Below are 13,097 nucleotides of genomic sequence, written 5' to 3'. Positions count from 1 at the left end.
TGAGCGCTACCACCAGTCTTGTCTCATGCCAACTGTAAAGCATCCTGAAACCATTCATGTGTGGGGTTGCTTCTCCGCCAAGGGAATCGGCTCACTCACAGTCTTGCCTAAAAACACAGCCATGAATAAAGAATGGTACCAGAATGTCCTCCAAGAGCAACTTCTCCCAACCGTCCAAGAGCAGTTTGGCGCCCAAAAATGCCTTTTCCAGCATGATGGAGCACCTTGCCATAAAGCAAAGGTGATAACTAAATGGCTCATGGAACAAAACCTAGAGATTTCGGGTCCATGGCCTGGAAATTCCCCAGATCTTAATCCCATTGAGAACTTGTGGTCAATCATCAAGAGACGGGTGGACAAACAAAAACCAACAAATTCTGGCAAAATGCAAGCATTGATTATGCAAGAATGGACTGCTATCAGTCAGGATTTGGTCCAAAAGTTGATTGAGAGCATGCCAGGGAGAATTACAGAGGTCTTGAAGAAGGGGCAACACTGCAAATATTGACTTGCTGCATTAACTCATTCTAACTGTCAATATAACCTATTGGTACTCATAATATGATTGCAATTATATTTCTGTATGTGATATAAACATCAGACAAACACTAATAAAAACAAGAGGCCAGAAGATCATGTGAAAATATAATTTTGGTGTCACTCAAAACTTTTGGCCATGACTGTATACAAACAGCTGTGAAACATATGGGGCGGAGACTTGAGCATGTTACTCGAGCACCCGTGATACATGGTGCATACCCGAGTACCTGATGCAAATCCAGTAGCGAGCACTTGCGCTCAACACTTGTCGCTATAGCGTCATTTTTTTTTCTCTTTTGAAAAAACACCAGTTTGTTTTTTACGCTGTTCCTCATGCGGTTTAAGTGATTAGATTAATTTATTTTTCGGGTAGGTGCGACTACAGAGATACCAGATTCATACCAGGTTTTTATGTTTGGCAGCTGTCACACTAAAAGACACTTTTTTGTTTTTGCAATCATTTTTCCATATTTCGGAAAGGGCTTGTTTTTTGCGGGACAAGTTGACGTTTTTTTATTGATACCATTTTTGGGCACCTTCCTTTTTATGATCTTTCTATTCTGATTTTTGGGAGGCAGAACAAACAAATTCCTGACTTTTGTATGCCGTTCTGCATGTGGTAAAATTTGATAAGGCAGCTTCATTCTTCAGGTCAGTACATTTAAAGCAATACTACATTTATATAGTTTTTTGTGTTTTGGTGCTTTTACACAAACTATTTTATAGAAAAAATAATTTTTTTTGCATCGTTTTATTCTGAGAGCTATAACGTATTTTTCAGCTGATGGAGCTGTATGGCAAACAGTTTTTTCGTGGGACAAGAGGATGTTTTCTGCGGTACCATTTTTATTTACATTAGTCTTTTTGATTGCATTTTATTTTATTTTTTGTTCAGTGGTATGATAAAGATATGATTTTGATTTGTTTTTTTTCACTGTATTCACTAAAGGGGTTAATTATTGGGACAGTTTTATAGGCAAGGTCGTACCGGACGTGACGATACCAAACATGTACTTGTTTATTTTTTCATATTTATGAATACAGTGTGTATATATATTTTTAGAATTTTCACTTTTTTTTTCTATTCAACTCTGACACTTTTATACTTGTCCCACTATGGCCTTTTATTTCTTGCAGGCTGATCGCTGGTATAGCATAGGGATGCAGAAGCATCCCTGTGCTATGCAGGCTGTCAGCTTTGCACTGGCACAAAATACTTAGATTGTGCACTGCGCATGATCTAACTTCCTGGTGCCTGCTGACATGTTAAGCACGTCAAGGTGAGGAGACTTAAAGCAGCAATGCTTCTCAGGGAAATGTGCAAACTGTCTCTTCAGAGGAAGAGAACTAGAATTCTAGGGCCACCTATAGGAAGTGGCAATCATAAAAGTCAATATTTACCCTTTAAAGAGCCTTGTCACATAGCAAAGAATAAAAGCCAGAACCAGAAACTCAATTTGCAGACACTGTTTCGGGGTACTGCCCCTCGTCAGTGCAAGTGTGACAATTTGCATATTTCCCAGAGGAGCATTGCGGTTTGAAGAGTGTCCTCACTTTGACATGCTTAGCATGTCACTTTCCGCAAGGAGAAATGTTACTACTTAGATACCGGTCTGACACCTCTCACCCAGCCAAACCAGAACTCCCATTTTGCACTGACAAGGGGCAGTACCCTAAACAGTGTCGGCAAATTGAGTTTCTGGTTCTGGCTTTTATCCCAAGTCATGTGACAAGGCTCATTAAAAGGGTCAATATTGACTTTTAGGATTGCTACCTCCTATAGGTGGCACTAGAGTTCTAGCTCTCTGAAGAGACAATTAACAATGACTACACAGCTTTCAACCAGGATATTGCTATAGGACTGCATGGAGATTTTCTACTGCATCTTCCTACTGCATGGAGATTTTCACTCTGGTCAAGATGCTGCCCTCAGGAAGTGAATGTTACATGCTAGGCTAGACACTGCTAGAATCGGACAAAGTAAGCGATCCAGCAGCATGAAGGACTCATTCTCATGCACTGCTCTACAGCCAAATAGTTTCAGAGACAAACCGTTGAACTCAACTAATTTTGTGGTGGCGAAAACAAATATGCTATTTAACTTTGCTCATTGAGTTTAAATTTTAAAAATCCAGAGGATCTTTATTAGATAATCATCATTATATTGTTTGTAGCTAGTCTATTACTTCATCTATTTAGTCTATGGAACCTTTGGATTTTGAGAAGATAGAATACCGATCAAAAAACAAAGCCAGCTCTGATGACGTAATCCTAATAACAGTTGTATCACTTTTATAAATGCTCTGTGTAAGGTATACAGTTTTAGGATTTCTTAGCATATTGACATGTCTTTTTTCAGATATGCCTAGCTCTTGCATTAAAGCGGATAGTTTTTTGCTACACAAGCAGAGAAGTAATTTTTGCGTCAAAGGCGAAACCTGACTACCATGATAAGGAGAGCCTGCAACCTGTATTTTGGCTGCAGAATAGGAGATCAGGACAAGAGTTGGGCTCCACACATAGGCCTCAATAGAAGTGCATCGCAACTTACACAGTGGTTGCAGGGGCAATCTATTTCATTTCCAGCCCCGATGACCTGGAGACAGCCAACCGATCACACTACCAATTGCTATTTCGGTATGGTGCCCTCCATTAGGAAAGGAGTTTGAAGGAAGAAGTGGACTCTACAGTATCCAAACAGTCCAATACGCCCAGTACCAGATACAGAAGAACTGCCAGTTCTAAAAGTGCCAGATACATTTTCAGTCGAGTAAAGTGAGGAAAAAAAGAGGGCACTTGGTGTAATGAAGCACCTTCCTCTCACAACCCAGACTGTCAGCAACCTCAAATGAACCACAGAGTGAACTGAACAATCTTGTAAGAGATTTGGATCTGCCCAAGAGTAAGGCTGTGCTCTTAGGTTCCAGGCTACTGCACTGGAATCTCCTAGCAGGCGATGTTAGAATTTCTTGTTCTGTGAACAGTGAAAAATCTTCTCCAATACTTCATAGGAGGGTGATCTTGCAGCATGCAGCATCAACAAGTTAATGGAAGCTCTGAAGACAAGTCATAATCTAGAGGAATGGAGGCTCTTCAATGATGCATCCAAAAGAAGCCTAAAAGCCGTCTTGCAGCATAATGGCAGTGCGCTACCTTCAATTCCAGTTGCTTTTGCAGTCCAAATCAAAGAAATCTGACATGAAACTGCTGTTGAGGTGCCTGAACATTTGTGGCCCCTCTGTGGTGACAAAGGTGGTTGCCCTTTTACTTGGTCTCCAGGGTGGATACACAAAGTACTGCAGCTTCCTGTGAGTGGGATAGTCGTGCAAAAGAATATCACTACAAGAGACTAACATCTCCGACATTTACTTCAGCCAGGGAGTACATATGTCCTGCATCCAGCATTTGTTGGCCCACATAAAATTGTTACCACCATTGCATATCAAGTTGGGCCTAATAAAGAACTTTGTAAAGGCAATGGATAAAAATGCAAAAGCATTCAAGTGTCTCATTGGTAACTTTGCAAGGTTGAGTGAAGCCAAGCATGTGAAAACAGATTTTTATAAAACTCCATTTCTCTGAAAGCAGACTTGATTGCTTCAGGACTACAGGCCATTTGGGCAACCCCTGAATAAGGACCTACACATATGGCGTAGGTAGGGGGCTGTAAAACGTATGCCAGTTAGTAATGTGCCTGCCTACAGAGCTGTCGATTGGGAAGTGGGAATTTTTCTTTTTTAAAAACACAAACCTGACACTTTTTTTTTTATAAAAAGTTTAACACTAACAGATGTGCTGCAAAATTTCAGGGACCATTTGTACATACACTGGGGAAGTCTACAGTACGTGCATCAGTTTTTACAACCCTCATTTCAGTTAAATTTATGAACTGATTTCTTGTGCCCATTTTTTTCTTTAATTTAAAGGGTATTTTTCATAAATATCTTGAAAAAACAGTACAGAGAAGAGCAGACAGTTTGAAGTAGGTGATTTAAAATCAAAATACAGAATCAAGTTTAAGAGGTAGACTATATAATTCAAAGAACAAAAAATCCAGAATGATAAACTTCTAACATTGAATTTTAATGTAAATCTTTTAAAATGGACATATATTGAACAGTGATTAAGGAAGGTTTTCCGAAACGTGTGTTTCCAACTTCTCTTGTGTCACTACAATCTTAGTCTCTGGATATATGTCAGTTTTAAAAGATTTACATTAAAATTCAATTTTAGAAGCTTTTCACACTGGATTTTTTGTTCTTTGGATCTGTTTGCTGCTGCACTGCTGGATCCGGGCGTTTGACTTCTCATGGTGAGTGAAGCTGAGTTTTATTGCTTTTTCTTTTAAGTATATAATTTTTTTTACAAATTTATGGGAAGTTGTAGGCTCAATTATTAGGGTATGTGCAGACGATCCGGAGACAACTGCGACCTCGAGGCTGCGGAGAAGCCGCCTGCGGCTTCCGCTCATTATGCAAATGAGTGGCGGTCTTTTTTTTTTTCTCACAGGCGGGCTTTCCCTCAGAGGTTCGGTCTATGGGGAAAGCCCACATGCGGACATGCAGGAGGGCATAGACATGCTGCAGTCTGGAAAGACGCGCTGCATGTCTGTTTTCACAGGTGTGAAGCAGAACATAGTGGCATGGGTTTTGTATAAATCCCATCCACTATGCTGTAACATCTGGCTGCTGCGGATTGCGCAGCGAACACCGATAGTGTGCACATACCCTTATGCTGCTAAAAACGTAATCATTTACAATAAACAGCCAATTACCAAAGATACAAAACCTGTGCCCCGTAAACAATGAAGGGCAGGGATTTCAGAAAACTGACCTCATGATCAGACCTAGATAATCTAACAGAAGTATAGCCCATCAGTATTAGGCTGTGTGCTCCCTATGCGGATTTAATGAAATACCGCCGCGAAAACACAATAAAATCGCTTGTTAAGATGTCTGCCATGTTTCCCAATGATAATCCACGGGTGCTGTGCACATGAAGCGGAAACTTCCGCTGCGGATTATTGCGGAAAATTTCCGCAGCACAACCATTTATTGTGCGACTTTACAGCAAAATCGCTGCCATTGACTTGCATTGAAACGCATAACATCTGCATGTATACATGCAGATATTATGCGGTTCAATGCGCGGATGGTACCCGGGTCTGGAGAAGAGGAGACGTACGATGACGTCAGCAGTCAGCTGACTAAATGACGTCACTGCAGGTCCGGGCAGAACACCGCGGGCCACCGAGAAGACAGGATGCTGCTGGGAGCAGACTGGGGGCTGCAGGAGAGGTGACACTGAATATTTTTTTTTTTCTTTTTTTTACTTTATGATTCTCTTTTTTACTATAGGTGCAGTATTTTAAGTAGAAACCTCAGTCACACAATATAAATCCATGCCAGTTGCATGAATTTATATTGCGTGACCAATTTGTCAAGCCCTTTTCCAAGTGATGCTCAAAATGGTTTGGAAAAAAAAGCACACATAAAACGCATGTAAAAACACTTAAATGCTTCTCACTGACAGAAAAAAACGCATGTAAAATCTACATGTGTTTTTTTCTGCCAGGGAGAGGGAAAAACGCTCAGGAAATTTCTGCTTAAAATCTGCATCGTGGGCACATACCCTCAGGCTCTACACCCATGGTGAATTTTTGGTGGGTTTTGGACGTTACATATTTTTGCAGAGTTAAAAACGCAGTGTCTTACAGTTCCAGCAGACTGGATGGGATTTAAAGAAACTTCATGTCCACTGCTTTTCTTTTACTCAGCATAAATGGACTTGTGGTGCGTGTTTTAAGTCCGCAACATTTCACTTTATCGTGGGTACGTTAAAGAAGTTGTCCACTACTTGGACAACCTTTGTTCATACCCCATGCTTGGCCCCCATAAAATAAAGCCTATACTCGCCTCACATGCCGGCGCCGTTCCAGCACGGGAGGAGTGTACAAATTTTTTTTATTTTATCGGGGCCAAACGTTTTGATCAAGAAAGGTTTGTCCTAGTAGTGGACAACACCTTTAAGTTTTGTGTGGATTTCCCCCATAGACTTACATCAGATGCAGAAAATCTGCAAGTAAAAGGCACATGCCAACAAGAGTCAAAAACGTGAAAAAATGCATGAAAAAAAAAAAAAACAAACCCACATAACCAACCTACCAAAAAACAAAAAAAAGTTTTTATACACAAAAATCTAAGTGAAAAATGTAGAGGGCATGCAAATAGGATGTTGTGATTTCATTACCTACACTGGTTAATTTATTAAATTATAGTTCATTTTGATATGAATATTTTTGGGTTGCAAGGGGCAATTTTTAGCAAGAAAAAAAATCAAATCTCATCTAAACCCAACGTCAGGGAATTTTTAATTGTGTAAAAACTATTGTACAATCTTAAACCAATTTATATTCCCCACCTTTGTCGAAACTCTTGGAAAACCACTCTATTGGGAAAGCCTTGTCTGCAGATTCTGATGCCCTCTAACACACCATTACAACGCAACTGATCTAGTACCAAGTGGGCATCCAATTTACCAGCCTAGAGGGGAATAAAAAGAAAAATAAATTTTCAAGATTACAATAATTACTTGATCATTCTTTGCATTTATAGCAAATTGTGTCATTAAGTACCTTTTTCTCATGATTTGGAATGATGCAACGTACAAAGTTTGGATTTGTGTTTCTTAGAGTGGCCATAAGTTTAGACAGTTGTTCCTTGTATAACTGACCTACAGTACGGAACATGCCTTTTCTTGTCTTAAAAATTCCAGGTGATGCAGAGTCACCCATGCCTGCTACTTGATCCAAGCCAACAATGCGATCCACTACAATGACATGCAAGGAAAAAAAAAATACAAGAATTTACAACAATATCTAAACGCATAAAACTGCATTTTTGTTGCCATATGTACTGTAACAACTTATATAAACATTTTGTACAACTTCTTCTGAAAAGGACCCTGCACCAAATTTTTCAAGTTGAACTGGACACTGGATGTAAACGTGACTGTACAGCAGAATATTCAGCTATCTCTGCTCTCCTGGTCTAACCTTCTGCATGATAAGCACTGGAGTAGAGCACAGATAAATAATATCTTTCAGATAAGGTCCCAGCAGTCCATGCGGTGAGATTTGGCAGCATAGCTGAATTTAGAGGTGTCACTTTACAAACCCTAGTATTAGATTTCTTCCTGCCAGAGCACTGTCAGCTCTGTGGTACCCCCCTCCCCCCAAAACCACCACACTGCCGGTCTACAGTCCAAAGCTCAAAATGGTATCCCATCATACTTATGCCTGCTGGGCTGATGGAAACTTCCGATTACTCCTGTGAGAGACTGTTCTGCTCTCACTACAGAGCAGACTGTCTGTTCTGGGCCACTCCTGTGAAGGATGTAATGGCAGCTCCCTCTGATCAGACTGCAGTACAAGTTATCCTTACCACAGCAGACAAAAGTGTGATTAGTGACACATTTGAGCTCTCCACTCTGGACAGGCAGTCTGATGGGGGAGGGGCAGTACAGCAGAGGTAACCATGCTGTGAGGAACTGATACAAGGGTTTGTAATGCAACAGCTAAACTCCACTGTGCTTCACATTCCCACAGCCTAACTGTGGGGGCCTTATCGGAAAGGCATTAGTCAGCTGTGCTCTACTCCCAACGCTTTTTAATGCAGGTTACATCAGAAGATCAGGGTTGTCTGACAAGTCTCACATACCAATAAACCCGCTTTAAGCCATAGTGGTGGCATGTTCTTTTTCTGCTGTGTTGCTGCGAGCTTTTCACTGGAGCAAAAGCCAAAAACACTGAACTGTACTATAAGCTGGTATACGTGCAAAGTGTAAGAGCATGTTCACACTAGCCATTTCAGACAACACCCAAGAAAAAAAACAAAATAAACATATACCCTACAGCAAGTAAAATAGTACATGTAAATAACAGTACTTAGTTAATGCTATTTTGATCAAAAAAGCACAAGTCATCCACCACGAGAAGATGCATCCATCAGGATTGTCCTAACCTGTCTAGTATAAAAAGCTACGATGTGTCAAACAATGTTACTGTGAATAAGGGAAGAGCAGGACAGGGCCCCAACTGAGACACCCATCAATGGGAAGCTTTTTACTTAGTATACTGTAGGGTATATGTTCCAGCTTATAGTGAGGCTCAAATTTTTTTGGGTTTTGCTGTAACCTCTTATTTCGTAAAAACAGGGGTCGTGGATTCACTTTGAGCCAAGCATTTCATCTGCATAGCTTCCCATGGATAGGAGTTTGTCAGACCCAGTCCTGCTCTGCCCTTATTCACACTGATGTTGTTTGACACATGGTAAGGCTTTAATAGTAGAAACAGGTCATGACTGTCCCGATGGGTACACCATGAGGTCGGATGGCCTTTGATCAAATAAAGCATAATGTAGCATTAACCAAACACCTTGTTATTTACATGTACTATTACTATTTGTTGTAGGATATATACTCAATTTTGGTTTTCTTGTGTTTCAGCTTTCGATTGTGCAACATTATACAGGTGAAAGAAGAAAGGAGGAAGAAGGAGTTTTATTCTATTCTGCAGCCACTGTTACATTGTGAGAAGAGTTCAATATAAAAAGTGCCTTACATCATCAAGTTTCTCTAGTCCATACAGCATTGGGCAAAAAGTTTACAGTACATGTTTAATAGCTATTAGTCAGTGGTTTAGATCCATGTTTTTAGAAAGGACTAACAATGGAAACCTTTAAACCATGAGGACTCCAATCCTCATGGCCCCTTACAGGTCATGTTTTCAGGATTTTTTGCACAGGTGACTGCATAAAGGCATCAGAAATTGCCATAGGTTCTCTCACCTGTGAAACACTAAGGAAATCCTGAAAACATGATCTGTTGGGGGCCGTGAGGATGGGATTTGGAAAACACTGCTCTAAACCAACCATCGCAATGTAATCAGTTGTACGAGGTTATAAAACATACTAATTTCAAATAACACAATTCTAAAGGAACAACCCATGCAAAGTGCATTTGGTGATTAATGAAACATTCTATTGTGATACAGATGCTCATGCTTTATCTTTTACTGACATTCCGTACAAATTTTTTTTTTGACCCCTTGGTAGTATGAAGGGTCATTTGTGAAGATGCACAGTGAAAGAATTTCACATAGGAGGGCAAAATACAGACAAATATCACCCTTAGGGCTCATACCCATATGTGTGAAAAAAAGTTCCGATCTCTGGACCAAAAAAACAAACGAGTGTCATGCGATTTTCATGCGAGAACAATGCGATTTTCACACCTAGCAACAGATTTACATCCAATTGTCATGCTTAAGCAATCCGATTGCAATTCAATTTTAGCCCCTTAATGATAGGACTTAAAATTGACCTGCGATACAAGAGACTACCAGCTGCTGGATTGTCACCCCGTCAGAGGATATCAGCTGTATACTATAGGTGACAACTTGCTGCATCAGCCACAACCAGTGTTGTCACCGACCATAGCAGGTTAACCCCTTAAATACGGCTGTCAATGACTACAGCATCTAGATTGTTAACAGAGTGTGGTGGCTCCCTCTTTAACCCCATCGGCACCCTGAGATGTTGATCGTGTGGTCCTGATATTTGGCCATGAATTGCCATGGCAAACAACGACTTTAAAGTCTTCTAGCTATAGTGGCCAGTTCAGAAGATAGAAACATTTAGATTTTAAAAATACACCATTTCATTCCTGTCATGTCACTTTGTGAACTCTTCAGGTGCGTTTCAGGTATTAATGCAAACTACCTGAAAGCAATTTTGAATAAGTTGAGGGGCACTGTTTTTAACCAACTATCACTTGTGGGTTTCCAATGTATAGGACCCCCAAAGTCACTTCAAAATTGAATAGGTCCCTAAAAAAAAAAAAAAAAATTTTTCTTCATTTTTAAACATTCTAAAATGTTATTTTTTTTTTTTTTTTTTACAAATGGTGATTGGTTTTACTGTTTTTAAAGTTTGAAAAATGCAAACTTTTTGAAAGTGATGGGTGTCTCAATATGGAAACCGCTGCTGGTACCAGCCTCTTGCGTGGTACCACCAGCGGAACACCGTCGAACACCACACACACTCTGTATACGCCGTACGTAAGTTTTGTCCTTATGTGGATACAATGTAAATGAAAGCACCTTTGTCAAATTTTTCAATGTTAATAAAATGTTACCTTTACCTACTTTGCTTTCATTTTAAACACAGGGTGAAGGGTGAGTGCACATATGAAAGAACACAAAGGGGGGGGGGTTGATTGGGAGACAGCTCAAACGAGAGAACACATGAGGGAAAAAGACAGCAAATGGGTGGAGAGAGAGTGTAGACAAGGGGGAGAGCACATGGGGAGCACAGGTCAAAGAAGAGATCACATGAGGAGAAGACAGCAGATGAGGGAGAGATAGTTAAACGGGACAGCACATGAAGGGAGAACAGCACGGGAAGGAGAGAGACAGACAAGGGGGATAGCACATGGGGTAGACCGGTGAAAGAGCACAGACGGATGAAGTCAGCACATGGGGGAAAGAGTGGGTGAGCACATGAGTTGCAAAATGATTAGAAAATATAGTCCAGACATTGGCAAGGTTAGAAATAATGATTATTAGAAAGAATAATTTTCTCCTTCAAACTTTTTTCGTCAAAGAATGCTCCCTTTGCAGAAATTACAGCATTGCAGACCTTTGGCATTCTAGCTGTTAATTTGCTGAGGTAATCTTGAGAAATTTCACCCCATGCTTCCTGAAGCCCCTCCCACAAGTTGGATTGGGGTGATGGTCACTTTTTGCGTACCATACGGTCAAGCTGCTCCCACAACAGCTCCATGGGGTTGAGATCTGGTAACTGAGCTGGCCACTCCATTACAGACAGAATACCAGCTGCCTGCTTCTTCCCTAAATAGTTCATGCATAATTTGGAGGTGTGCTTTGGGTCATTGTCCTGTTGTAGGATGAAATTGGCTCCAATCAAGCACTGTCCACAGGGTATGGCATGGCGTTGCAAAATGGAGTGATAGCCTTCCTTATTCAAAATCCCATTTACCTTGTACAAATCTCCCACTTTACCAGCACTAAAGCAACCCCAGACCATCACATTACTTCCACCATGCTTGACAGATGGCGTCAGGCACTCTTCCAGCATCTTTTAGTTGTTCTGCGTCTCACAAATGTTCTTCTGTGTGATCCAAACACCTCAAACTTTGATTCATCTGTCCATAAAACTTTTTCCAATCTTCCTCTGTCCAATGTCTGTTCTTTAGCCCATATTAATCTTTTCCTTTTATTAGCCAGTCTCAGATATGGCTCTCTTTGCCACTTTGCCCTGGAGGCCAGCATCCCGGAGTAGTCTCTTCACTGTAGACGTTGACACTGGCGTTTTGCGTGTACTATTTAATGAAGCTGCCAGTTGAGGAGCTGTGAGGCGTCGATTTCTCAAACTAGAGACTCTAACATACTTGTCTTGTTGCTCAGTTGTGCAGCGGGGACTCCCACTTCTCTTTCTACTCTGGTTAGAGCCAGTTTGTGCTCTCCTCTGAAGGGAGTAGTACACACCATTGTAGGAAATCTTCAGTTTCTTGGCAATTTCTCGCATGGAATAGCCTTCATTTCTAAGAACAAGAATAGACTGTCGAGTTTCACATGAAGTTCTCTTTTTCTGGCCATTTTGAGAGTTTCACAGAACAAACAAATGTAATGCTCCAGATTCTCAACTAGCTCAAAAGGAAGGTCAATTTTATAGCTTCTCAAATCAGCCAAACAGTTTTCAGCTGGGCTAACATACTTGTGCAAGGGTTTTCTAAACATCCATTAGCCTTCTTACACAGTTAGCAAACACAATGTACCATTAAAACACTGGAGTGGTGGTTGTTAGAAATGGGCCTCTATACACCCATGTAGATATTGCAATAAAAACAAGATGTTTGCACCTAGAATAGTCATTTACCACATTAAAGTATAGTATATTTTTGATTCATTTAATGTTAGCTTTATTGAAAAAAAAAAAAAAAAAAAAGTGCTTTTCTTTCAAAAATAATGAAATTTCTAAATGACCCCAAACTTTTGAACGGTAGTGTATATACATACACACAGATATACAAGATATATTCAGTGCTTTCCTAGTGTTGCTTACTGTACACATCAAATTTTTTTTAAAAATGGCACGATTTCCCCCTAAATTTTAACCAGCAGACGGAAAGCAGACAGCTGTGGGCTGATGTTTGTAGCCTGAGAAGGAGGCAATACCCATGGAGGTTTCTAGGCTATTAATTTTAGCTCTCAGCTGGATACTTAGCCTTCACTAGTTATTAAAATAGAGTCCCCCTATTTTTGCAACCAGCAAAGGCTGGGCAGACAGCTGTGGGCTGATAATAGCCTAGGAAGTGGCCATGGATATTGGCCCCCTCCCAGCCTGCAAACATCAGCCCTCAGTCGCCCCAGAAATGGCATATCCATAAGATGTGCCAATTCTGCCGCTTTGCCTCAGCTCTTCCACTTGCCCTAGTGCGGTGGCAAGTGGTGTAATATGGTTAGGGTTGATGTCAGC

The 13,097-nt window shown here is 40.6% G+C and overlaps 1 protein-coding gene across 2 annotated transcripts in view; it reads right to left on the bottom strand.

Moving 5' to 3' along the window:
• The window catches only part of MYH9 (myosin heavy chain 9), a 170,376-nt gene that overhangs the window by 63,663 nt on the left and 93,616 nt on the right, over positions 1 to 13,097 (bottom strand). For both annotated transcript variants that reach the window (XM_073644107.1, XM_073644108.1), the window contains exons 16-17: positions 7,175 to 7,368; positions 6,961 to 7,082 (exon numbers count right to left, since the gene is read on the bottom strand). In XM_073644107.1, the coding sequence (XP_073500208.1) occupies positions 6,961 to 7,082; positions 7,175 to 7,368 (316 nt within the window). The remainder of the gene's footprint in view (positions 1 to 6,960; positions 7,083 to 7,174; positions 7,369 to 13,097) is intronic.

The sequence above is a fragment of the Phyllobates terribilis genome, unplaced genomic scaffold (genome assembly GCF_046119375.1).
Source record: "Phyllobates terribilis strain yellow unplaced genomic scaffold, ASM4611937v1 Scaffold_8__6_contigs__length_399053987, whole genome shotgun sequence".
Taxonomy (NCBI): domain Eukaryota; kingdom Metazoa; phylum Chordata; class Amphibia; order Anura; family Dendrobatidae; genus Phyllobates; species Phyllobates terribilis.
Note: the sequence above shows the minus strand (reverse complement) of the source record. Positions and strands in the feature narration are given on the sequence as shown.